Source organism: Carassius auratus, chromosome 9 (assembly GCF_003368295.1).
Source record: "Carassius auratus strain Wakin chromosome 9, ASM336829v1, whole genome shotgun sequence".
In the NCBI taxonomy this organism is placed as follows: Eukaryota; Metazoa; Chordata; class Actinopteri; order Cypriniformes; family Cyprinidae; genus Carassius; species Carassius auratus.
This window is the reverse complement of record NC_039251.1, coordinates 29,325,923-29,349,699: the sequence shown is the minus strand read 5'-3', so window position 1 is coordinate 29,349,699 and position 23,777 is coordinate 29,325,923. Positions and strand designations below refer to the sequence as shown.

Sequence of the window (23,777 nt, the reverse complement as noted above, 5' to 3'; positions counted from 1 at the left end):
TGTAGCACCAAACAGCACTAATTTATAGCACCAAAATTATTTTATGTGGGTTAAATCAGTTAGAAATCTCTCTTTAAAGCCCAGAGCTGAACACATTTGCATAATCAACTGAAAACGATTTCTATTTTGCCAAAACACTTAGTCTCAGCGGCTTAACCTTTCAAAAAGTATTTGTCAGACATCTCAACGAAAACATGAATCATTGAACAGACTGATTGAAATGAGAGACACAGTCATTTATCAACACATCTCTGCCATGCAGAAGTGTATTCTCCTCAAAGTGTGTTTCTCTCAGACTGCAGCGTCGACTCAAATCTTCATTTCATTTTGATTAATGACTGTCTGGCTCTGTCGGTGAAGGTGAAGCAGTTGAGGTTAGCGTCTCTGAACGCCGCTCAGCACCTCAGTGAATGTGCAGAAACGCGGACCCCGAGGCAAACGTGCATGAAATAGACGAATGGATGAGATAAATAAATGAAAAGAGAAACCGTGAGGCGTTTCCCCTCCTGTGCATAAGATTATCAGTCTCAGAAGCAGATTGTCTTAATCCTGTTATACATGCAGCTGCAGGCTGTGTCAGCAGCAGAAAAAAAACAACTGTCCCCAGTAAGACTGGAGTCTGAAAACATCCAGAAATTGTACATGATACAGCTACGTACTTGATATCTTAACACAATGACCCTAAAATACTTTCCTTATCGTGGGTTTGTAGAAGAGGGAATTAAGGTGTCTATGACTTTCTTCATATTCCTCTAGAACACATAGTGCACAGAATAGACATGGTACCACAAGTATTAAAAAATAAAATTAGATTTTCATTTGCAGAGTTAGCCTTTTTTACTCAAAAAATGTGTTACTACTTTGAAAAGTAATATTATTGCTTTACGTTTTATTCCCTGTCAGCAGTAATTTGTTGAAATAGTTTTTCATTACAGTATACAACATTAGTAAATTCACACTTTCTCCTCTTCTGACTTCATGTGTGTGTATCTTTGTAAGTGTTGAGGTATATAGTCTTTACAATTTTTTACTTATAATCGTAATTTCTGTAATTTTTCTAGTCAATAATGTGATCTGATGAGCATTATTGGCTTCCTGCAATGACTACACAGATTTCTACACAGGGAACATGAAGCTAATAAACAAATAATTTCATCAATAAAAAAATAAAATAATAAAAAAGTAATAATAATACGTATGTTTACCTGAGAAATACTAAGCTGTAGCGATTAGCTTATTCTAAAATGACACAAATAAATATTTCTGCCTCATTGTATGATCAAAATCCACCTCAGATTGCAATCAGAAGTTATTACATATATTCAGTGGTGGTTTACAGTGAGTTTTGAGTAAAAACATATTATCATGTTGCCTTCACATGCTATTTTTATGTGGAAATGTCCTACTTCTTACTTGTGAAGTTGTAATTCTGTTTTATCTTTCAAGTTTTTCTGGCCAGATTCTTAAGGAAATCGTATTAATTCCAACAGGTTTTGAATACTTTGTAGCATCCCATTCATTGGCAACCATATAAACATTCACTGCATGTAAATATTCTTTCTTTTGTCTTAAGACCCATCCTACGCTGGGTTTCCTAGTTGTAAACCTGTATTTTTGATAATCCCGATAGCAGGAAACTACCAAGTGTAGCCTCATGCTAATTGCATTTATAATGCTGCTGCTTCCCAGGTAAAATTATTTCATGATTGTATATGTATGTTGTCAAAAATCACACTAGATTCTAGAAAAGCTTTTGATAATAGGTGAGAGTAATGTGTATCTAGCTAAAAGGGATGTGGATGGACAAGCCTTGTAATCCAAGAGTACATAATGCCACCATTTACATTTGACAACAATGTTCTTTTCAAATTTTCTCACTACAAAAAAAAAAAAAAAAAAAAGGTCATTTTTTTCCAGCCACTAAATGTAAACTCTTCCATCTCCCTACCTAGATTGCTGCAGAGGTGACATTGTGAATGACTATTATAAAACTGGAATTGATTATTGGATTGATGATTGATTTCAAATCTGTAGAGGTTGAGACAACAAAAGGAACCTAGGAACAAGCTAGTTTATGGATAGTAACTGCAATATTATTACTGAAATCTTTTTCTAGCCAATTACACTACTACTTAATGGGGAAAGTGATATCGTAACTAGAAATGTGTTCCTGCCCAACACTGTTCACTTGCGAGAGAGAGGAAGGAAATGGCAGTGGAATAACTTGGTCCTCAAAGCTACATACGCAACAAATGACCTCAGCATGTGATCGTATTTGATATAAAACAGCATGATCCATTACATTGCTTTCAAAAGGACCAAAATAACCAAGAATGGAAAATGCACCTTAATGTGAGGATCAAAGGCATCTTGGGCACTTCTGAAGCCTGACTCCTCTATCTCAGGCACCATGCCAATCAGCCAATGAATGTACACTGTTAGCTTTGTTTCAATCGTTCAGTGTGCTATGTATGAACTGGTGTATTGTGTTCAGCATTATGTGGCTTTGTGTGGCTAATATGTTCATTCAGTTTTGATGTATAGAGCTTAACCAGCCCGCTGACTGGACATGTGCCCAGAGGCTTCCCACTACTGGCCATATGCCACTTATTGTGTGCAAATTATAAAAGGCACTTTAAAATATATTCTTGTTGCGATTAGAATACCATACAAATAACCATACAAAAAAGCGTAGGAAAATGTGAAATGAAATGAGAACCAGAAGAGAAACATGAAGTTTCCAAACTGAAAGTTAAATGAAGAACATAATAACATAACATCAGTCAGATTTTAGTTTAGTTGTTTACCAGAAAAAAAGAAGAAGAAGAAATCTTATACTCACTTGTGTACTTACTCTGTACTCTGTATTGTTATTCTTGCATGAAAAAATAATTGCAAATGTACTATACGTATTCAGTTTCCATATATGAAATATGTCATGTACAGTGCATGTATATCTACCCTAAAACCTATCAATTCATACCGATAATATTAAACACGAAAGGGAGATGTATTTAAATGTGTGTGTGTGTATGTGTATATATATATATATATATATATATATATATATATATATATATATATATATATATATATATATATATATATATATATATATTAGGGCTGACAAATGATTAAAAATTTTTATCAAATTAATCAGACTTTTCAGTGGATTAATCAGGATTAATCACTATTTGCAATTACACCTGAATCCTAACCATTTTTTTTTTTTTCTGAAATGCATACCAAAAGATAAATAACAGGACACAGATACATAATTTTTATGTATTGATTCATCAATATGTGGTTCTTTTTTTCTGAATTTCAAAAGTTTAACATTTACTTAGATCAAATTTACCTGAGCACTATATCAAACCATGCCATTTAACTACTGATAGTGTAAGAGTTTTAGGTGAACCAGTGGTTAAATATAGCCACATATCTATGAAATTGTGCATAGAGAACCTCGAAAGAATGAACTCAGAAACACAAACATGCGCCACAATCACATAAGCAGCACTCTGGGCACTCTTGTTTTTGGGATATGTTCATTTGCTCTGCCACAATACTTTAGGATCGACATTTTCACGTTCTGAAGGCTTCAGGTGAGAGTAAAACCAAGTAAAAATGCATATGCTTTCCCAAACAGCTGTAATTTTCGCTGCATTGCATGTATGCGTTCTGCACATGTGCAGTGTGAAAGACAGGACGCTATAACAGGAAGAAGCTCCAGCGTATCAACTACCAAAGTCGTCTCTGTTTATTGAGCTTGGCATGAATGTATTTGAGAGTAACTGGGGTAAAACCTTAAGCTTCTGCTGTGTTTTCGTCGTGGCGCTCGCCGCTGTTTTTTACTATCTTGTGAATTCAGAGATCGACGAGACTTTCCTGACCTGAATAAATTGTCACACTGCGCATGCGTGAAATGTGTTAAAAAATTGACGTAATTAACAACAAACAACTAATTAACGTCGTTAACGCGCTATTTTTGACAGCCCTAATATATATATATATTTATATATATATATATATATATATATATATATATATATACATACTGTATACACACACACACGCACACAAACACGCACACATAGACTTGTCTTATATATGATGTTTTTAATTAGTTGCATAAATAAATAACATATGTAGTTGACATGAATGGTTGCTACATATAAAAGCATATAAGAGCAAATAAAAAAATAAAAAAAAAAACTTGGGTATTTGTGTTTACTATTGGGATTTTATATATGTTATAAATGTATATATTCATCTAGTAAAATTATAAATTATCTTATAGATAATATACTGTACATTCCCAGAAGGAATTTTCATTGTTCAGGGTTCTTGGAAATGTTCCATGCAACAAAACTGCATAGGATTGTTGACTGCCAATATTAAAACGGGAAAATGGGAAGGCATGTTAAAAATGGGAAAAAGATGAATATGAGAACCAAAAAAAAACAAAAAAAAAAAAAACACATTCCATATGACTTAAAAATATGAAGAAAAAATACTATCATTTCATTAATTATTCTTAGTGTGTACATATTAGTGCCTTTTAAAGGGTACCACCCCAGTAACAGTTGTGTACCTGTTTTAAGTTCAGAACAAAAAACATTTTTCTTTTTTTTTTTTTTAATAGATTTTAAATATGTCATTTAGAAGTACTTCTCAAACAATGATCATTAAAGTTCCAGGAACAAATGGAAGTTCTTTGCATTACAACTGATAAAAACTGTAGATACCATTATCAAGTCATTAGACCGGGAGGAAGTAAATGTCCAATGAGAAAATTACTGAGCCAGTATTGCAGGCAATGTCAATACTGAGATGGTAAGAAATATTCTGATTAAAAGAAGGACAGCTACATATCTTAACGGAGAGCTGAGTATTGATCCTCAGTCAGGATCAGTGATCTAGAGTCACATTGTACCGATTAATTTGACTCACTTGACTTGAACAGACTGCGGCCATGCCATCAGGGACTGAGTCTACCAAATCATTTCCCCTGTAGCTATTTGAAAAGGGGGCAGATGTTGAAACCGAAGCTCTGTCGCTATAAGTCATGCTGTTTATAAGTTTGAAACTTTGCTAGCATTTTTTCATAATCTTGTCCACCCCCCTCTTTTCCTTATGGTTTCCCGTCCTCGTTCTCTACTACACCAGTAATAAAACTGGCTGATGGAGGCAGCATGCTTTCCGAAAGGTGAATTATGAATATTCATGCAGGTGTTCGGACACTATTGTGCTATAAAGCATATAATCATAAATTGTTGAAGTGTCAGGGACTAAACAGCTCAGAACATCTTAATCCTTTCATGGTTTGGAGGGAGGTCTGTGTGCTGGTTTAAGATGCTATCCAGGCTTTTCCACATGGACAGTGAAATCCAGCTATCAAGTGCCCCGTCTCGCAGACGTTAATGCTTTGTCACTCAGCAGGTTAAAATCTGTCAGGTATGCTGTCTAACAGACAACCCAGTGAGGGTGTTTTTAGCTTGTCAGTCGCGTGTCATGGGATTGCATTGTGTAGAGCAAATGCAGGGCACACGGAAAAGGATGTTTAGCATCATCACTCCCCTGTGTGCCGTTCCCAGACAGCTCAGCACAGGCCATTTCCATTGCTAATCCTACCCTTTTGGAATCAGTTAGCATAGGCAGGCTGCATACAGGCGTGCGCTTAGCATATATCTTGTTGACTTCAGCAGCACACAGTCGGCAGGATGTATTAATGTTGAAACCGTGGTGGCGAGAAATGGCCGAGTCCTTCTGGCAAGTTACCTGTGTGGGAACAGACAGGGTCGGTGTTCGGACCATCTGCATTTCGGTGTGCTGGTTAATTAGATGTTTAAATGAGAATATGTCAATTATTGGCACAGTTGAACGTCTGGCTTTATACTGAGACAGTTGAAAGTGACAAGCAGGTGAAATGCACAAAGTCCTCAAAATAATGGGAGCGGTGTTTCGGGAAGGCTGTAGTCCCTGACAATCCACTGTAAATTCACATTCAGCTCTGCCTCTGTTCTGGTATAAAATAGCCACTTTCCCTCACCATCATATCATTCTAAACCTCTATGATTGGAACACTATGATTGGACGATACGATGGTCCATACAATGAAATTCATTTGGACCCCATTTACTTTCACTGTATGGTGAAAAACAGCTGAAACCCTTTCCCTATTATCCTCTTTCATGTTCCACAGAAGACAGGTTTGGAATGACATAAGTATATAATGACATGTCATTTCTTAAAACAATAAGGGAATTTTAGCATACTTTAAAAAATAGAGCTTGTTACAGAAATAATTTATTGTACATGTAGTATACTTGACTGCAAATTGATTGTAATGTTAATTGCAATTAAATTAAGATGTAATTTAACTTTAAATGCAATAACCCTGAAGTAGAACTTCGTACATATTTATATTGATATGTATGTATGCATTTAAATACATTGGAAATTACACATTTGCTCCAGTGAAGCTAAAATTTAGTACAATATTTATTTAAATTACAATAAAATATAACTTATATTATATAGAATTATATATATGATTATAAAAAAAAATTATAATCACACATCATTACAAAGTGCACTTTTTAGAAATGTTACTTTTAAGTGGCCTTTCATTAAATTAAATATGAATTACACATATATATATATATATATATATATATATATATATATATATATATATATATATATATATATATATATATATATATATATATATATATATATATATATATATATATATATATATATAATTTAAAGATGTGAAGTACACTACAAGAGCACATCAGGTACACTTGTTTTTCACAAGAGCAGTGACACCACAAGGAATGACTGTTTCCAAATCGGTTTCCCGAATGCTTCCTCCAATCTGCAGTTGTATCTAAACAGATAGTCATGCCCCAAACTCATATGATTGGTTGTTGCTTCAACATATGCATTAGAGGACCATACTGCTTATATTTTTCCAGAAGTTAACATGCAAATGGCTTAACTTAAATGCCTGTAAACTGGGACAGAAGAAAATTATTTTAACACTAGACCCCCTGCACACTTCACCCTTTAGTTTGGGCACCGCTGTGAGCTCCTTTTTCACTTGCTACTTCATTGTCTTGCTACTTCATGTGTGTAGCACTTGTGGTGTATATCAATGTCCCAGGGCAGTGCTGCTTGCCCCTTGAGGATAGTGGAAATAGAAAGCCCCCCAGTCAGCTTTCAGCCTGCGGACGGGCCCCGTCCCTGGAGGCATCATTAAGAAGAGTCATGTACAATGCCATGTCATCAAACATCTGTCAGGAGTTTGCTTGTGCATGAGGAGCTACCAGTATCCAAGTAAACCCATATCATTCCATTTCATTTAAACTATCTTCTGTCCTTACTTCCTAAAGGTACCCCATCCATCTGCTGTATACAGCCATTTGAAGAACCTAGCATTCTGTTGCAGAATAAGAAAGTTGGCATGTCTGTATATTTAAGCTTGTTTAATGCGTAAACAATAATTTTATTTTTGCTATTTTTAGCATTGATCTAAAATAAGGCATTTGTGTTTGTGTGTGTGTGTGTGTGTGTGTGTGGAATCTAATAATTAATAATAATAATAAAAAAAAACATTATAGCTAAAGTAAGATTGAAACCATAAATGGTTTTGTTATTAAATGATTTTGATTGTTTTATGGATTCGGATTATATATGGATTTATCCAGATTAATACTTATGATAACTGAAGGTCAGCCGCCAAAAACGTTGTAAGTAGTGCTGTCAAAATTAGCGCGTTAACGCATTCGATTAATTTGAAATATTTAACGCGTTAAAAAAAAATAACGCAATTAACGCAGTTGCAGTTTTTTTTATTTCCAGTTGTGGCCTATGTGTTTTCAACGTGCAAAGAAATATGGATAAGACCAAGGAAGGACTTTTAGACGGAAAGTTTCAGTATAAAACTCTGCCGGATTACTCTTCAGTCTGCCACAAGAAACAGCAACATTAAAATCATGAACTCAAATGTCATTGTTTAAAAACAAAAAAACAATGACTGTAACAATGCGTAAATCAGACCTTTCTGTAACGCTAACGTTAATAAGCTTAAATGAAAATAAAGAAATAATTGTGTAGCGGAGTATTTTTTGTACACAGTGCCGCGAACTGTCAATCACTCCTGTGCGCGTGCATCACTGTCCTCCTCAGCTGCAGCAACTTGCGCTCTCTCTCTTCATCAAGCTTTAAAACAAAAAGGGGACAAAAAGATCATATTGTCTTTGTGCATAGGCTATAGATTAATTAGATAAATGAATATCTCAATTTGTGCCTTGCCGTCTACGGTATTTTTTTAGAACTTAGAAAAAAGATGCTGCAGCCAATGAGCAGCCAGCGGGGGCTGCAGGACGACTCAACCTCCGCAGACAGTTTTTAATGTTTATCAGACAATAAATACTCAAGATTTTGCTTTAGTATAACTCACAACGAGTTTCACACACCTTCTCCGGCCACGTTGAGTTGTTGACACTTAACAGTGGGAAAAGCGACACACGCGCTATTCACTTGTATAACTTAAGGGTGAATGGGTAATGTAGTTTCTGCTCTGGGTGGGATGAATTAGGAAGTTTGCATTGTGAAGGGCGCTCTGAAAATCGGCAGTGCCGGTAAAAGATTAAAACCTCTATTAAAACAGATGTCCAAATGAGCGTACCGGTACGTTCTGGGCGCACGGAGAGGTAGCGGTACGCTCAAGAGCTATATTTGGAAGTGGCGGTACTGAGTACCAGTGCGTACTGGCCCACTTAAAGCACTGGCAATGACTATACTTTGGAATTTTTTTGCAGTCCACTTAGAATTCAACATGGAAATCATTTTTGTTTTTTATTGGCATTGATTGTTTTGACATTCAAATGGTACTTACATGTCTGTGTTTTTATTTCTGTAATAAATATGGCTTTCAAGCCAACAGTTAATTTGGAGGATATTGATGGTTTATTGCAGGTATGTTGTTTACATGAGAAAATCTTTGTTACAAGTTAAACAAAAAATCCAATAAACAATCATATTTTGAATTTAAATAGTTTCTTTGTCTTGAGTTTACATTAATTATTTACATTTTACATTTACATATCCAAAAAGTTTCAGTCTTTTAATTGCGATTAATCGCGATTAATCGCGATTAATCGCGATTAATTTAAAAAAATTGTGCGATTAATTAGTTAATTTTTTTTAATCGATTGACAGCACTAGTTGTAAGTAAAGTAAGATAAATAAATCAATTTTAAATCAATGGAACCGAAATCTGGAACCAAAGTGTTGATTTATAAATAAATGATTTTGAGTTTGCATAGACTTTATTTTTATTTTCCTGTGCATGTAGATTTATTTTATTTTATTTTTATTTTATGCAAGAGGTGTTGTTTGTCTGTATGTATGTATGTATGCATGTATGTATTCATTCATTCATTCATTCATTCATTCATTCATTCATGGGGCTGTAGATGGGATGGAGTGAATGAACAGCATTCTCTTCCACCCTTAATTCCACAAAAGATGTGTGTTCACTTCTCACTGCTGTGTGTGTGTGTGCATTTGGATGGTTTAAATGCACAGCATCAATTTAGGATACACTGATGTATGATGCATATGTATTATAATGGTGAAAAATAATAGCTGCCAAAACCATCTAAAAAATAAAACATTTTGCATAGCTGCAGTGCCATTAGACAAAACCCTAAGACCCGAGTGCTAACAATGAGCAGGAAAAAAAGACATGTGGTGCATTTAGGCAAAAGAACAGTTGAGTTCTCAATTATTCAAGCAATAGTACAATCCTTATTATAGAGTGTTAACTACAGCAGTACCTCTATTACAAAATGAAAGGATCAGCGAGGTTTGTGAGTGCTCTTGTTCTACCTCATATTTCAAAGAAATGAGAAAGCGCCTCTCTAGCCGTTTTTGATCTGTGCTGAATGAAGGGAACATGACCTGTTTACCTCATTTTTGCGAGGGAGGTAAAATAGCTGGTGGGAACGGGGGAGAGTTACGAATCGAAGCTGCAAGGAGGCCCAGAAGGAAACATTACCTCAAATTAAGAATAGCAACTAGTTTTAATTAGACCGAAAATAAATAGATAAAAGTGGGAAATGCCAGTCCCTCGGATGTAATTGGGTTTTATTGGTGTGTTATCAATGGCACCCTGGGAGCTGTGTTTCAACAAACAGCATTAGGCTTTTATGGCTCGTACTGCATTAGTGTCTGGATTTCTCACCCTCTGTACATCTCTGTGAGAAACAAACTCACACCATTGAAGTGACGAACTTTCCTCAAGTCTTACAGTGCAATCAATGAGACATACAGGACTATTCTAATAATATTGCAGTATTTTCTTTGCGATCGTCTGATATTTTAAAGTGTCTTCATTCTACAGCAGCAGTTCAGTTAGGCTAAAAAAAATAAAAATACAAAATAGCAAATACTGGTACGCTGTATTCAAGGTCTTTTGTAGCCATGCATTTCAGCAACAGAATGAAATTTAATTCGTTATTCACTTATAATCTTCCCCTCCAGTGAACTGTTAACTACAGAACTGCTGTTACCAGATCATTGAGGCAGTGATTTTCTTGAACGAATTGTTCAGTCTGTGTTGTGAATAAAAGCAATGAATTCACATAAGAGAAAAGAGAGAAAGAAAGAAAGAAAGAAAGAAAGAAAGAAAGAAAGAAAGAAAGAAAGAAAGAACGAAAGAAAGAAAGAAAGAAAGCTGATTTGATTTGATACACTGACTTGGTTCTCATCAATAAGCTTAATAAAAAAAATAAAAAAATTATAATAATAAATAAAAACAAGTCAGGAGCCAGTGCACTGGAGGTGTGAAGGCACCTGTTGTATCCATTGGTTTTCATATTTGTCTTTTTCTTTATCTTCTTCTTTGCTCTTGGGTCTGTGACAGCTTGCAGGAAAGCTATGGAATTTGGCACAAAGATGAAGGACAGTCAAAAAGTTATTAAATGTTTTCTGATTAACCAAATCTTTCTTGTATAGCGCATCAGCATATTCAACGAGAGCATGCCGAAAGGGATGTCTACCTATGTGTCCCCCAAAAAAACTGTAGCGTGTTCAGACCAAACTTGGTATGTGTTGTAATAACTATGACCTGAATATGCATGAGCAGTTCCAGCACAGCGCCACCAACTGGTCAGGAGATATGAAAAATTGACTTATTTCTACTTCTGAACAGTCTAGCCTAAAATTAGATCAGTCTCTTTAGCTGTGGAGCAGCATACCTGGTTTTCACATATATTCTTTATAAATGCATTGGTGTGTTGTTATGAAACATGCTTTCTGTTCTTTTGGTCCTACAGAATCCAGCGGTATAAGTCGGCAAATTGATTTGAAATGTCCATTTCAATTTAGGTGCAAAACCTTTTTTTTTTTCCTATCTTAGTTTTTATCCGATCTTCATTAAATTTCAAACAGATTATCATCAGACCTTGCTGGTAAAAAATAAATCAAATAAAACAAATAAATAAATAAAATAGGTATCTCAAGCTGATGTTATAACTCATCTTCAAAGTTGACGCATCATACCAAAATGTATCACTGGCTGTATTTCTGCAATGCCAAAGGCTCTGCCACCTATTGGTCAAAAGTGATAAGCAATTATGTCACATTATAAGTGACTGTATTATTTGTATTAAATAATATTGCTTAAAATGATAAGCAAATGATAAGATTTTTTTTTTTTTTTATGATGCTCCCTGAAATGCTTGCTTAATTGCTTATTAATTGCTGCTCGCAGCTGTATTATTTCTTCTTTCTTTTGATTTTGAGGAGAAAGACGAATTTGTACGATTTCATCCAAACATTTGACCAGCAGGAATGAGCAGATGCTAAGAGAACTAATTCTCGTCATCTCTTTAAATCAGTTTCCCCTTTCTGACCCTTCAGGGTCCCCGTACCGAGATAAGATCACCATCGCAATCCTGCAGCTACAGGAGGAAGGGAAGCTGCACATGATGAAGGAGAAGTGGTGGCGAGGAAACGGCTGTCCTGAGGAGGAGAATAAGGAGGCCAGTGCGCTGGGCGTCCAGAACATCGGTGGCATTTTCATAGTGTTGGCTGCGGGACTCGTCCTCTCTGTGTTTGTGGCAGTTGGGGAGTTTCTCTATAAGTCCAAACAAAACGCACAGCTGGAAAAGGTAAAGCACCATTTTAACATTTCTGGACTGCAATGAACATTTGAAATCTGTTAGGATATCCTAACAGTTTAGGGTTATTAAGTCTCTACAGAGAAAACAAATCACATAAGATAATCACAAGAAATGGGTTTGCAATTTTGTGTTTCATCAGCGGGGGTATTGTGGGTGATATAAGCCAGCAAGTCAGATGAGTTCAACTCATGCCTCTTAGTATGAAAGAATCTGTAACAGATCGATGCAAACAATATTAATTCTGTCTAAAATTGGCTTTAATGTTGTGGTGCTGCAAGCAAAGCATGAGGTATTTTTCACTGGTAATATTTTACAGACAGTGCCTGTGTCTGGAGAGCAAACAATCCTTCTTGATGTAAGTCTCTGAAGACAGAAGGGCTTGGGCTTTACTTGCTCAAATGGCCGGCATTGTGTCATCTCGCCTCAACAGATGTGTTGTTCTTTCCCCATATCCACTTCACTCGTATACTTGATCTACTGATCTACTGAGCCATTGAATGTTTGAAGTGTACAGTCAATAATAGTAGTAAAAAAAAAAATACTTGAAATGAATGAACTCCAGTTCTCTCACTCACACTTTTCTTCTCATGTCACAAATATAATGTTTAAGCACATACACGCTCTCATAGAATTTATTGTCAGTTAGAATTCTACTAATTAGCTGTGGTTTCACGCACTAGACTAAATTGCAGGTTTGCTTGATAGTCTTTTATTTAGTATTTTATTTTATTTTATTTTTCCAGTTGATGTTGTACTGTTTAATTCACACCGTCTCTTGAATTCTCTTTAAAATGACTAAATGTCACTTCAGTGGTTGAACTGAGTACAGAGTTGCATTTACACTGTCCTATCAGAATGTTATTAATCAGCTTTAATATATGTGTCATCATTTCTTCACTTTCCCTACTGAGCCTTCATGTTTGCATTTTTGGAACTGAAAGAAGGCATTTAATTGCCCTTGTTTATTTTAATATTTAGTTTTTTGCAGTCGGAATGGCACTCTATCTATAATTACCACACAAATAGAATAATCATTTCAACTCATCACATTTGCTTTACTTTAGTATGGGAGGCCATAATGGCCCAGTGACACGATACAATGAAGTTGCCATGCCGTGTGTTCACGTTGTACATTGCAATGCAACAAACTGCACTGTAGACACATAATTGCTCTAAGTTTTGTTTACTTTAAAGAGATCTTAGTTTGTTTGAAGCATCTGCATATAAGCTCAAAAAATTTGCTCTCTAAATATGGATAACCTAGATTGTCGTACAATAACAGCATCAACCTGCCAGCTTAAGTTTTTTTTTTTTCTTTCCCAAAAAGCACAGCTCCGCTTATTCACTCTTTTATACTCATCTCGGATTCATTGTATCGATCTCTTTAAGTGCTATCATTTGTTTGCTGTAAGTCATCATATTGACATTCACAAATATTCTGGCAATGTGTTATTTTGCTGCCTGATCCTTGTTTAATGATAACATTGGCATGATAAGCCTACCAGCCAATGATACTGAGCATCAATCTAAAGCAAAGGTTGGGAGTGCCTTTCTATACAGAGATGTACAAAAAGAAAGAAAAAAAAAGCCCTATAGATCAGTGCATTTCTAAATTTGGTAACTACTATATAAATGGTAGTGTTCTCAATGAAAGTTATTATAAAGCATGACTGAGAAAATCCAGCTTATTTATATTGGGACTCCCTGGGATGGCTGCAAGTCTGGGGTGCGTTTTCAAGAGAAAAGTTAACCAATGCTTGCATTTTCCAACACTATCAAACATTCACAAACAGTATCGCAAAGATTTTTTGCTGGAACTGTGGTTAGAAACATTGTTTCCGGTTAGTATGGCATGTGGAATAGATCACACTCTTGAGCAAAATAAGCATGCAGAACAATTTAAATGTTTAATTTCATTATATGTATATGTATTTTAGTTTGTAAAGAAAAGAGTGTACATCTCATTGGGAAACCTAAGGAAACCCACAAAATAAAGGAGAAAAAAAAAACGAAATTGTGAATCAGTCCTCAGATGCCATGTTTATTATTTACAGCAATATTCTGGCATAATTTGATCTTAAACTGATTAATTAGTGATAATTATCACTCTACCACTTGCTTGATGGCATTAACTTCATTTCTAACCAACTTGGTTCAAACACTTGTGACGAAGTACCAACATTTTCAGGAAACAGTCATGGCTAGCTATTTAGTTTCTACAAAAATGTGAGTTATGTCATTATATTAGAAGAGCACCGCTGGGTGGATGTAAAGGTTGAAAATGGCTTTAAGACTACATTTCTTCTTAGGAACACAATCGTTAATATAGGCTTTATGAAACATATTTAGTCAAACAGAGTGCTGAGGCTTCATGATCTAAATGGAAGTGTCAAATTCCAGATGATTGATTTTGATGTTATGTTAATTCAATGCATAGTAATGTTATAAAATAACACACGCTTGGGAACATTTAAAACGGTATTAAATCTTGTGAGTGAAAATGATCGAGAGGCAATTAAAGTATTTTTGTACAAGATTGGCGCTGCTGTCCTTTGTTCAGTATTCTCTTACACTATTCTGCAGAAAAAGAAAAAGAAAAACACATCATATGGCAATGCCTCTTGCTCCTCAGCAGCGCATCCCTCCAAAAATTAGCATTTTTTAATTGCCTCTATTTTGTAAGATTAGGAAAGAGCCAACAGTCTGACCGACAATCTTATTGCTTTAGATAAAACATGTATAAATTGTTCTAACGTAATGTGATGTAGATTTCCTGTCACTAGAAAAGAGACACATAAACCGATTTAGTTTTAATCTTGTTAAAATCATTTACTGTTACATCGGTAATAAAAGTTCACAGGTTCAACATCAGAATGGTGAATCATTTTAGCAAATACATCAAATATTGCATGAGAGCTGCAACATGTGTTGTAGAATTGATCATGGCTTCTTTATGTATTTTATGAAGATTTGTTCGGTGCATCTTTATTTTGATTTATTTCAAGATCACACATACACAGAGGCACATATAAATTCATGTTTAAATAAAATGATTACCATAATGTTTCTGCTTCTCGTTTTCTTTTTTTGCACATTTTACATGAATATTCCTAACCCATTACGCTTTCTGCTGCTGAATTTCAGTTAACTAATGTAAACCTTTAACTTCGCTCTTGAAAGTCCCCACTGTCCATACATACATATCCTAATGTGTTAAAACATTTCTTCTTTTTGTTTTATATGTTGATGTTCTATAACCAGTTTGTCATTGACTTAATGTATTTTTTGTTTTTGTTTTTTATGCAGTTGGATAAAAAAAAAAAAAAATGCATATACATTTAAATAAATTACTGTTTAAGGGTTAGTCTTTGATAGCCTGGTATCACACTTTGTTATATATATATATATATATATATATATATATATATATATATATATATATATATATATATATATATATATATATATATATATATAGATTATATATATATATATATATATATATATATATATATATATATATATATATATATTATATATAAAATAAATAAAAGTATGTAAAATCATTTATACATAATGTATTTTATTCACACACACACACACACACACACACACACACATATATATATATATATATATATATATATATATGTATGCGTGTGTGTGTGTGTGTGTGTGTGTGTATGTATATATGTATATGTGTATATTTCCGAGATATTTGTCTAAAAATACATAATAATATAATAAATAAAACTATTTGTATTTCTAATTTTGGTAAGACTTTACCTAAATCCTTTATACATAATTAATTTTATTCAAACACACACACACACACACATATAGCACGCATAAAGCATAATGCATCAAAAATGACAAACAACTACAAATATTTTTTTTTTCAACATTATTTGTAGTTGCTTTCTAAGGATGCAAAAATGAATAGATAAGTATTATAATTGAAGTTATAATTATTCATGAGATCATGAAAGCATTCAAAAATACTTATTATTATTTTATTGAAAGGTTTTAAGTGAGTACATGGGAGAAAATGAGGGAAGAGTCAGTATTTGTCCTGTTGTGTTCAACAACATGATGTACAAATCTCATAACTACTGTTTAGCCCAGAATCTCATATGTTCTGCTGAATTTGACAAATTTGAAGCGTCACTTATTGTAGTTTGTGCCAGTAATCAGTAGCCAGTTGCTAATGTTCTGTTATTGGCTGTTATGGAGGATGTCGCTATGAAGAAGGCAGGTCATTGGGTAAGGAACACTCTGATTGGAATGCCTAACAAGCACCTTATTATTTCAGATCTTCACGTCTCGCACAAACATATCTGTAATGAAAATGCTGAAAATAACAGCAGATTGTTCACAAAAGCACAAAGCGTTTCCTGTGAGCCACGGGATGAAATTATTCACAACACAAACTGCACAGGCAATTTGTACCTTTAGTCAGAATGAATGTGTTTATTTTTATTCATTTCCAAGCTAAGACAAACAAATCATGAGAATTTATGAATGCTGAATAATGCCTGTCAATTATTTCTCAAGAGGAAAAGCAGGATGACAATCACACGTTGGCTTGCTACACCGTTACACAGCTGAGAATCTCACCGCTTGCTTCTTATCTGGAGAGTGTTTGTTTTTAATTGGCCATGCGGTTATACAGGATTTGAATCTGAGGGAATATGATATGCATCAATAAATCATGCAGCATCCTGGCAGGAGGAAGCAAGGTGAAATCTGCCACGGAGAAATCAATTCAGTTATGATGCTCATGCTGTGCATCCACACGGACACCAGCATAATCATTCCATCCCATCTCCATTTCTGCCTTTCACCCCCCTGCCATCCATCACTGACCCACTGTCCTCCAGCTTTCCAGGAGCTGAGAGCCAGTATGTGTGTGTTTGTGTGTCAGAAGTGAAGCGACATCCAATCAGCTGTGTTCTTCTGTCCGCACAGAGATCCTTCTGCAGCGCCATGGTGGACGAGCTGCGGGTTTCCCTCAAGTGCCAGCGCCGGCTCAAACACAAGCCGCAGCCGCCCGTCATGGTCAAAACGGATGAAGTCATCAACATGCACACCTTCAATGACCGAAGACTGCCAGGCAAAGAGACCATGGCTTAAAACGGACAGCAGCTCGCTCTTTCTTGAGCTTGGAGAAGGAAACTTCACGGGAAGAAATTTGGGCGGGGAGGAGGTCGGTTTTCTACACAGGGGAGGGGATCTTAAAAGTCATTTCAATCAATTAGTTACTGAAACCAACAGCAGAAACGGAAACATATTTCCTGTGGAAATAACTTGAATCTGGGCAAAATTTTAGTTACCTCATCGCTTCAGATCACCACCAGAGCAAAGACTGACCGGTGCCAGCGTTCAGGGTAACTTTTAGCAGGAAATACACACACACACACACACAGCTAGAGAAGTGGGATGGAGGGAGGTTTGTCTGCTCAATACATGCACATTATTTTAGGTTTGATGACACACTTGGCTGTTGTCTGTCCACAGAGAGCAGCTGAGTCCTTTAGAGAAAACGAGGAGATGTGTCCTGACAAATATGGAGGCAAAACAAGGACAGTTTTTTAACACGTACAGTACATGTGCTACCATTAGGAGCAACAACAAAAAAAAAAAAACGAATAAAAAAAAGTACTCAGAAACAATCAGTTTGCAGCACTCTTTGCTGAGCATCACAGCAATATCACTGAAATCATTCAACGTCTTTCTCACCCACAATCACAAGCAGTGGAAGCAGGACAGAGCTACAGGCAATATACCGCTTTCATTTCTATGTATTTCCGGGCCCCTGTTGAGCGTCACAGTGACTAAGGGTGAATCTCACAAAAACGTCTTTGAGCCAAAACATGATGGAATCCATTTTTTTTTTTTTTTTTTTTTGAGGACCATTGCATTTTTGTGCTTATTTTACACTTAACACATTGCACAACTTGATATTTTCTGTCCAAATTCGCATTACTCTACAAAAAAAAAAAAAAAAAAAAAAAGAGGCAGCAAAATTTCATAAGATGAGGCTTAAATTGTCCATGCATATTTATTAAAATGATTAATATTATTGTTTTTTGTTGTTCTAAATGTGAACCTCTCAACTTTTAAATGTAGTACTGTAATGCATCTACATTTTTTTTTACACTTATTAGTGATTCTCATTACAGTATGTTATATTCTAGAGAATATAGAATCTAGACATCGGTAAGCATAAATGAAACAGTACAACAAATGGTAAAAACCAAAGTATTTTTATATATTACAGTAGGTTTTTTTTTTTTTTTTTTTTTTTTTTTTTTTTTTTTTTTAAGAGAGGTAAATGTCTTGGACTGTCATGACAATAATATCACAAACAATAAATAAAAGTAATGGTCCTAAAATAGGCTTCTTTTCAAATATATTGATATTCATTAGTTTAATTTTAATTTGTGCTGAAATAAATTTCATGAGATTCATCCGAAAACCTCTCCAAAAATTGGATGAGTGAACTCGAAACAAATTCCAACCATTGCGATGCATTTATTCAAGCATCTATCATTTGGTTTACAAATGTTTTCATTTTTTCTTTCTTCATTTCTATGATGAAAATAAAATTTCACATCTGTTTTTTTTTTTTTTTTTTTTTTTTTTTTTTTTACCACATTTCATTTCAGGTTAATGTTTGTACTTTGTGAATTTGATTTCAGAAAAAAAAAGAATCCTCATGTGAACTTGTGCAAATGTAAAATTTCTATAAAAAATAATAATAAGGTGTTTTGTACAATTAAAGAATATCAACATTTTGTAATAATTTTTATCAACACAATCATTGGCATCTCTCTCTTGATACGGGGGTGGCCACCCTGTTGAATCGCCACACCAGAATTGAAGGTCGCGATGGCCCCTGGGACCGATGCGCTTCCGCATGGATGAGCCCCATGTGACGGAACACATCCAGGATCACATCACCTGGCCTCCATCAGGATGAGTTTGCGCCAGGGTTCATGATAGGTGCACACAGGACGGGGGAAGTGCCAAGCATGCCTGGTAGTGTTTATGTGACAAACACACACATTTTGGACAGATCCTATTTTTATCATGTAAAGGAATCATATTTAAAGAAAGATATTTTTACTTGAGATAAATAGATATGAGAAAACTGATTCAGAAGTGTGAAACAAACATATATAGAAAGTGAAGAGGACTGCTAAAATGCTTCATATTCAATGCCCCCGGTTTCTAATAGACTGCTAGTACTCAGTGCCGAGACGTTGTGTGTAAATGGTTTCAAATGGATAAGATGTATTTAAAGATTTTTTAGATACAAACTAATTTTGACCATATTGTGTAAACAAAATGAAGTGCACACAGTTTCCTGTCTAAAGTTGATGCACAAGTTTAAAGGAAGTAATTAAAAAAATGTCAGCACACTTGCTCGTGGTCTCCTTTGTTTTCTTAAATTTATTAAATATATAAATATGTTTTCCTTATAATGACTTAAATGACACCCCTTATGTATATTAAGCAGCAAATTTAGCAAAACACAAAATGTATATCACTGCCAATACTTTTGGCCACAACTGTGTATATATATATATATATTAAGCAGCAAATTTAGCAAATATTAAGCAGCAAATTTAGCAAAACACAAAATGTATATCACTGCCAATACATTTGGCCACAACTGTGTATATATATATATATATATATATATATATATATATATATATATATATATATATATATATATATATATATATATATTGCTGAGGTCCAGCTAAAGATATACTGTATATTTGATTGTGCAGGTACACTTTTGAATATATTGCATTTAAATAATATAATCATTATTAATAGTGATATTAAAAAATATATATATATTTTAGACATAATATTAATAAATGCAAATTGTATAATACTCCAAATTTATTTTAAATATAATTATATGTCAGGTGTTCATTTACATTGTTTCTTTAAAGGGATAGTTCACCCAAAAATCACAATTATGTCATTAATAATTCACCCTCATGTCGTTCCAAACCTTGAGACCTCGGTTTATGTTCGGAACACAGTTTAAGATATTTTAGATTTAGTCCGAGAGCTCTCAGTCCCTCCATTGACTCTGTGTATGGTCTACTGTCCATGTCCAGAAAGGTAATAAAAAGATCATCAGATTAGTCCGTGTGACATCAGAGGGTCAGTTAGAATTTTTTGAAGCATCGGAAATACATTTTGGTCCAAAAATAGCAAAAACTATGACTTTATTCAGAATTGTCTTCTCTTCCGGTCTGTTGTGAGAGATTTCAAAACAAAGCAGTTTGTCATATCCGGTTCACGAACGAATCATTTCGATGTAACCAGATCTTTTTTGAACCAGTTCACCAAATCGAACTGAATCACCAATACGCATTAATCCACAAATGACTTAAGCTGTTAGGCTGACACTCCCTCTGAGTTCAAACAAACCAATATCCTGGAGTAATGCATGTACTCAAACAGTACACTGACTGAACTGCTGTGAAGAGAGAACTGAAGGTGAACACCGAGCCGAGCCAGATAATGAACAACACACTGACTCGTTCACGAGTCAAGAATCAGTTGCATTGGTTTTCAGATCACCAGTAGTTCTTTCGGACAGTTCGATTCAATAAACCGGTTGAAAAAAATGTTTCACCGGTTCTTTTGGCTCGACGTAATGGCATCATTGGCGATGATTGCCCTTGATTCAAGCCTTCGGTTTACCTGGGCTCATAACACTAGCACAGAATCAGTTCAGAATCAATCATCAAAAGAATCAGTTTGGTTCAGACACTCTGTGTGTCGGCCTGCTTCACGCTGAATCACACATGCACAGTATCATCAGCTCCTCGGGTTCTCGAATCGGACGCGTCTGACAGAAACGGTCCTTGACTTGAGAGACATCTTCAGTTCTCTCTTCACAGCAGTTCAGTCAGTGTACTGTTTGAGTAAATGAATTACTCCGGGATATTGGTTTGTTTTAACTCAGAGGGAGTGTTAGCCACATTAAAAAAGTTAACAGCTGAAGTCATTTGTGGATTAATGCGTATTGGAGACGCGAATCATTTAAAACGATTCAGTTCGATTTGGTGAACTTGTTCAAAAAGATCCGGTTACATTGAGTGATTAGTTCTCGAACTGGATATCATACACTGCAGTGAACGCGCTGACAACAGCCTGGAAGAGAAGACAATGCTGAATAAAGTCATAGTTTTTGCTATTTTTGGACCAAAATGTATTTTCGATCCTTCAACAAATTCTAACTGACCCTCTGATGTCACATGGACTACTTTGGTGATGTTTTTCTTACCTTTCTGGACATGGATAGTATACCATTCACACAGCTTCAGTGGAGGGACTGAGAGCTCTCGGCCAAAATCTAAAATATCTTAAACTGTTCCGAAGATAAACCGAGGTCTCACGGGTTTGGAACGACATGAGGGTGAGTTATTAATGACATAACTTAGATTTTTGGGTGAACTATCCCTTTAAGTATTGACAGTGAAATAATCTAGAAACTATGTGAATGAACACCACAACAGTTTAAGCAATCAATCTGTCTTATGATAGGATGTCCTTCCTGCATGTCAACATAAGTATTTGCATACCTATGGATGTACAACAGTGAGGTTGTTTAACCCCTATGGAAAAATAATTAGTTAAAACCAAAATCTAAAGACCTGCCAAACTATAATAGAGACAGATATAATAGAAATAGTTCCGCTAGGCAACAATAGTAGTGCAGAAATTGCCTAGCTTAGCTTTAATGGGGACTTTCAAATGCTCTTGAGCAGTCACAAGAGTCCTCCAATGACCTTTCAACTAACTTTTTGTTGTATTGTAAATCAAGCCTAATAGTATATTTCACCAAATGGTTAATTAATACACACAAATTACCTGTAAATATACAAATAAGTGTAAAATCTAGGAAAGCATTCCACTTTCTATTAGGTGGCTTTAACTACTGTGCATTTCAATTAATCATTTGATACAATACACTTATTGTGTGCATACATGTTTTAATATTGTACTAGTTTACTATTAAATAAATAAAAATAAATAAATACATAAATAACTGCATGTCCATGATTAATTCCTGTAATTAAATTTGTAATTACACTGTTACCCTTCCCTTACATCTTAACCCACACTTAAACCTACCCATAACACCAAACCTGTCCCTATATCCTTACCCGTACCCCACCTCAGTAGCAAAAGTGTTTTGCAATACAATATGAAAACAGTAAGTACTAAGGATTAGATTTTTTTAAGGTGTCCTTGTTACAGTGTAATTAAACATGTATGTGCGAAGAAACATCAATTAACTACATGTACTTACTATATTTTTAGGGTTAGGGTTAGAGTTTTACTTAGGGTTACTTGCATGCAATTATGCATAATGTATCATTATTATAATAATAAGTACGTGTCACATGTGACAAGGACACCTTAAAATAAAGTGTTACCATAATAAGTAATAAAATAAGGTACTTACTTTATTATGTATTTGAATAGTAGTTAAGGCCACCTAATATAAAGTGGGACCCAGGAAAGTCTCAAAATATCATAATTTGAAACATGACATAGTCATGAACAATTACATGCTCATTAAAACTGCTAACTGATAAATAGGATTTGACCTGATGATGAGAAGAATGCCGAGGGACAAAGCTGACTTGTGAGGTCTAGATTTTTCTGCTCTCGTATCCACTATTATAATTAGCCAATTAATTCTATGTGGCATGTAGGTTTGTTATCAGCTGCTGAGCTTTCCACTTGCCCTACCGGAAGTGTGAAGATTAGCAGCCAGCTAAGCCCACCTTGTGTGAAAGCATCAATCTGATAATGGAATTGCTGAGAATGGGCAACAGGGCTGCACAGACAAACAAACACACACAGAGACACACACACGCACACACACACACACACACACACACACACACACACACACACACACACACACACAAACATGCATACACAAACAGAGAAAAAGAAAGACAGAAAGTTATAAAGTGATGGTCTGCTAGGAGCTAACACTAGTCTTGTGGATCCATCCATATTTTTCTGCACAAATATATTTTCTGACATTGAAAAATTGAAAGTGCTTTAATAAGCTAGTTTTCAGTAGTAAATAAAAAATCCCACATTATATGTCAGTGCAAATAAAAACTGATAAGAGGCTTGAAAAATTAGTTCATAACTGCAGTAAATAGCTTACTTTGCACCATGTGTACAGATAACACACACACACACACACACACACACACACACACACACACACACACACACACATATATATATATATATATATATATATATATGTATATGCATGCCTTGCATGTTACCTTTTCCACTGACACCTTTTCTCTCTATATATATTTTTTAAAGCATATGGGAAAAAAAATAAAAAAATAAATAAAAATAATCCACTGCAATAACACCATTGCAGTATAACACCACTGTTAGAGAAAACATGGGTTTTTGTAAGAGTGTTCAAATTGAAAATTTGCCTAATGAAAATGCATTAATTTCACAAAAATGCCCATATATCGCAAAAAAAAG

The 23,777-nt window shown here is 34.9% G+C and overlaps 1 protein-coding gene across 3 annotated transcripts in view; it reads left to right on the top strand.

Moving 5' to 3' along the window:
- The window catches only part of grik2 (glutamate receptor, ionotropic, kainate 2), a 182,297-nt gene extending 164,449 nt beyond the window's left edge, over positions 1-17,848 (top strand). For 2 of the 3 annotated variants that reach the window (XM_026272436.1, XM_026272437.1), the window contains 2 exons: positions 11,941-12,191; positions 17,172-17,848. In XM_026272436.1, the coding sequence (XP_026128221.1) occupies positions 11,941-12,191; positions 17,172-17,336 (416 nt within the window). In that variant the 3' untranslated portion in view covers positions 17,337-17,848. Of the gene's footprint in view, positions 1-11,940; positions 12,192-12,519; positions 15,386-17,171 lie in introns of those variants that run through there. The other variant, XM_026272438.1, reaches the window with a different exon arrangement.
- Positions 17,849-23,777: the final 5,929 nt, after the last annotated feature.